This window comes from Elephantulus edwardii, unplaced genomic scaffold (genome assembly GCF_000299155.1).
Source record: "Elephantulus edwardii isolate Elephantulus edwardi_28Jun2011 unplaced genomic scaffold, EleEdw1.0 scaffold00606, whole genome shotgun sequence".
Classification (NCBI taxonomy): domain Eukaryota; kingdom Metazoa; phylum Chordata; class Mammalia; order Macroscelidea; family Macroscelididae; genus Elephantulus; species Elephantulus edwardii.
In genome coordinates this window covers 108,885-113,289 of record NW_006400356.1, presented here as the reverse complement: position 1 = coordinate 113,289, position 4,405 = coordinate 108,885, and the positions used below count along the sequence as shown (strand labels likewise).

Below are 4,405 nucleotides of genomic sequence, written 5' to 3'. Positions count from 1 at the left end.
CTACATCAGGCTTTCAAGAGGACAATGAGATGTGTGTAGACAGTGCCCAAGACTTCCTGGTTGAAGCACAGGAGGAAGAAAAAGTGGAGACGGTGTCTCTAGAAAGGCAGAGAGGTGCTTGTGTTGCACACTTGACCAGGACACCCCTCTCTAGCAAACGAAATTTCCATCTAGGAATAAAGGACCAAGACAAACAGTTGGGAACTCCCATGAAGTCACGGGAGTCCAAGGACCAAATTATAGACATCCTAGAAAGCATATCCACACAAGGGTCACCTGGGAGTCCAACCAGTCCAGGACAAACCTTGCTAGAGGAATTCTCCATCCCAACAGGCATTCCACATGCCCCAGAGCCAGAACTGGGCCACCTTACAGAGCAGCAGTCCACTGAGCCAAATGCAGTACGGCAGAGCCAGAAGTGTGTGAGTGCCACAGCAGTGCTCCGTGATCCTTCCCACTGTGTCCCCAGCGTCACACAACCCAGTGGGGACATGACAAATGCCCAGGTGCTTTGTGTTCAGGCAGAAGCCAGAGAGAATAGCCCCACACTGGGGGAGCCCTCGTACCCTGAGTCTCAAGACTCTGACAAGAGCAAGCACTCAGCCCAAGTTCTCATGCTGGCAGAAAAGAAAGAACTCCCAGGGACGCCCAAGCCAGCCAGGAATCATGGCAAAGGGGATGCAGAGATTGGATTTTCTTCATCCAGACAAGATAGACAGCCTGCTGAAGACCAGAGGCCAGGGGAAGCAGAACCCAGGAGAGAGAGCATTGATCTTACTGTTTCCTGTCAGCTGAGTCTTCAGCTCCCAGAACTGCCTCCAAGAATCCCTGAGGAGGAAGAAATCAAACAAAATTATGTGCAAGACAGTCAGACAAAGCTGAATCTCACCACTGAGTCAGCAAGGATTACTGGGACGGCCCAACCTACAGTGTGCCAGGCTTCACAGGATCTATCTTTGTTGACCATACCTGTTCAGGGTAAGCCTTTGCAACACCAAACTCCAAACGATCAGATTCTCCAAGGTCAAGTGACAACAGCTCATGTTCACAAGAGCCCCAGCCTTCTAGATTCTGGCTTCAGAAATAAGTTCAAACATTTCCAGCAATACATTAATCCTACTACAAAGGGCAGAGTGGGTCATGAATCTGTGATCTTTCCTGCACAGAAGATGAACAAAACAAGAGAGCAAAGTGCCAAGAGGAGCCTGGCCCTAAACAAAGGGCTTGTGGAGAAAGCTAAGGCAGGGAAGACAGAGGGGGACCCAAAGGCCCAGCCTTCCCCCATTGAGAAGCAGATGGGTCTGGCATTTTTGAGTGGTCCCAAGGCAGCCGACAACCGGCTCCGGCTCCGCGCTCACCAGCTCTGTTCTGCCCTAATCCTAGGCCAGCCCCGTCACTGTCCTCGGCACTGTCCTCGAAGGCCTTGTGCCGCCCAACCAGGAAACCCTCTCTAGATCTCAGTTGTTGCCTGAGAAGAAAATAATGGTCTCTTCAGAACTGTACACAGAGACTTTGTAGCTCCCAAACCTCTGTAACCTTGAAGGGGATTCATCCTGTCATCTTCATTATAGTACAGCTGCTAAGCATAATTTCCAAATAGATCTCTAAACAAAGCTGCGTCTGCTTGTTCCTTCCTATATCTATTGTGGTGTGTGTTAAGAAAATTCATGAGACATGTGTAAAACTCCTTTTTTTATCTGGGTGAAAACTGAAAACCCACATTTCAAATACGCCATGATCTCAATTCCTTGCAGTCCTGCACAGGGTACTAGTAGGTGTTACTTGAAAAATACTTCCATAACCAAATTAGGTTTTAAGTTAGAAAACTGAGATGTTCTGATCCACTAGCATCTCTGCAGGAGGAAGATAGGGAATGAAACAAAAAAACAAAAAGTGCTGTGTTGGTCACTGGGGTCCGGGCAGGTGCTGGAGGCCCACCTTTCCCCAGCTGATAAGCATAGCTAAAGGTTCGTTCACATCTCACAAACGTGGGAGGCCCAGAAATGGCCTCTCATCTAAACCAAATCAGTACCTCACAATACACTTCAGCTTTTTCCACTCTCTTTTAGAAGTGTATAACTAATCCTCAGCCTAGAATTTAACTCCTAGGCCAATTTTAACTGCAACCTTAACTCAAACCCAAATCAAAGGCATACTAAACCCACGGCTGTTGAGTCCTTTCCAATTAACCAGAACCTTCCAGCTGGTTTCATGATCATAAGTCTTTACAGGAGGACATTGTCCATCTTTTCCCCCCGCTGAACAGCTGGTGGATTTGAAATATGTAATACACTACCAATCTGAATTATAAATCCAATAAAAACCTCAACTTTAATATCATCACAATTCCAACAGTATGTTTACCACAACCTCACTCTAACCTAGAACTACCATATCCACACTATTCTAAGAACTACTTAGCTCTAAGCAACTACGTATTGAGTAATTACTGCAGTCACACTATGCTCAGAAATACCATACACATTAAACGTGTGTCATGTGCAACCCAGGAACTGCCCTGCTCCCTCAATCACAGTTGCAAGGTCCACAAGCCAACTAATTTATGGAGAGCTCAGAACCCGTGCTCTTTGATCCTAATTGGACATAAAGTCATGTGTTGTAAGATGTCTAGTCAGGTGACTCTTGAGCACATACACGCCCATGGTCCCATAAAGTTATACAAGTAGTCCCTGTATAATGAACAAGTTCTATTCCTAGTCAGTCTTTAAAATGAAATTTTGTGTGAGTCAGGAACAATTAGCTACAGTCCTTATTTAATACTAATCCAATGTTTGTCTTAGTTTGTTGTAGTTGTTGTGTATCAAGTTGGAACTGACCCATAGATAACCCACCCAGTGGGTTTTCAAAGGCGGTTTGTTGTGCTGGAGGAGATCGCCTATCTTTCTTCACATGGAGCAACTGGTGGATTTGAACCATGTACCTTTGAGTTTGTTGGTGCAACTCCTTAACACTAGGCCACCAGAGCTTCCTTAGTATACAGTATATTATTCTATGAATAATAAAATAAAGCAAAACAACAACAATGAAGAGAGCTCTGGATATCTAGTGGTTAAGAATTATACTGCCAAGTCATACCTGGAGTTACACTGCCAAACCAAAGACAAGTGGTTCAAATCCACCAGTTGTCCCATAGGAGAAATACAGGTGCGGTTGCAAGAAATAAAAAGTTGTTGGTTTGGGGTTTTTATAAAATAAAATTTTCCATTTTAATTGTGATTTTAATAGACATTTACGAAAAAAGATAGATTTTCATTCATTCATTGTTGCACATTTTACCTCCTCCCCCTTCCTTTCCCCTCCCCTCCCCCAATTCACTTTTTTTTTAATACTAGTTCTTTGTTGCACAATTGCCTCCCCACACCCCCAAATCCTCTCTGCAATGTATCTCTTATTCTGGGCTGTTGCCGTACATATAATGCATAATTATATATTCCTTTTAAACAGTTTTTTCTTTCTTCTGTTTCAATTCAGTATTCATTATGTATTCCCTCTTTTCTTAGTTTCCTCTCAACCCCCATGTCAGTCCTGTTTTCTAATAGTGGTGCTATGCAGCATTTGTCCTTTTGTGATTGAGATATTTTTCTCAACTTAATGTCCTTGAGGTTAACCCATGTTGTATAATATTATATTAGATCCTTGCTTGCAGCACTGCATGCATAGTATTCCATTGTGTGAATATACCATTGTTTTTCTATTCATTCATTTGGTTTTAGACACTTGGGTTGCTTCTGTCTCTTTGCTATTGTAAATGACACATCAATAAACATATATCATTTAGGTGGCAGCTCTGGTTTCTTTAGGGTATATTCCTAGTAGTGGAATTGCTAGGTCAAATGGTATTTCTATTTTCAACTTTTTGAGAAAGTGCTATACTGCCTTCCATAGTGGCTGCACCATTTAACACTCCCACCAGCCATAAATAAGGATTCCAATCTCTCCATAACCTCGACAGCATTTGTTTTTTGCTTCTCTGCTGAACATTGCTATTGTTACTGGGGTGAGACGATACCTCACAGTTGTTTTTATTTGCATCTCTCCCAGAACACTTGATTGCGCTTATGCGAAACTTATGCTTGGACCAGGAGACAGTTGTCAGAACAGAGCAAAGAAACACACTGCATGCATGGTTCAAAATTGGGAAGGGTGTGCATCAAGGATGTGTCCTACCTCCATATCTTTTCAGTCTGTATGTGGAACAGATTATCTGGGAGGCTGGGCTCTATGAGGAGAAGTGTGGCATCAGAATTGGTGGAAGATTCATCAACAATCTGCGTTATGAAGATGAAACAACCCTGCTTGCTGAAACTGAGGAGGACCTGAAGTGCTTGCTGCAGAAGGTCAAGGACTGTAGCCTTCAATATGGATTGAAGCTCAACATCAAGAA

General features: G+C 43.5%; 1 protein-coding gene across 1 annotated transcript in view; it reads left to right on the top strand.

The window, feature by feature from the left end:
- Positions 1–1,454, top strand: part of LOC102852382 (protein FAM205A-like) — a 3,939-nt gene extending 2,485 nt beyond the window's left edge. Inside the window, exon 2 of the mRNA XM_006903380.1 lies at positions 10–1,454. Coding sequence (XP_006903442.1) covers positions 10–1,454 — 1,445 coding nt within the window. The remainder of the gene's footprint in view (positions 1–9) is intronic.
- Positions 1,455–4,405: the final 2,951 nt, after the last annotated feature.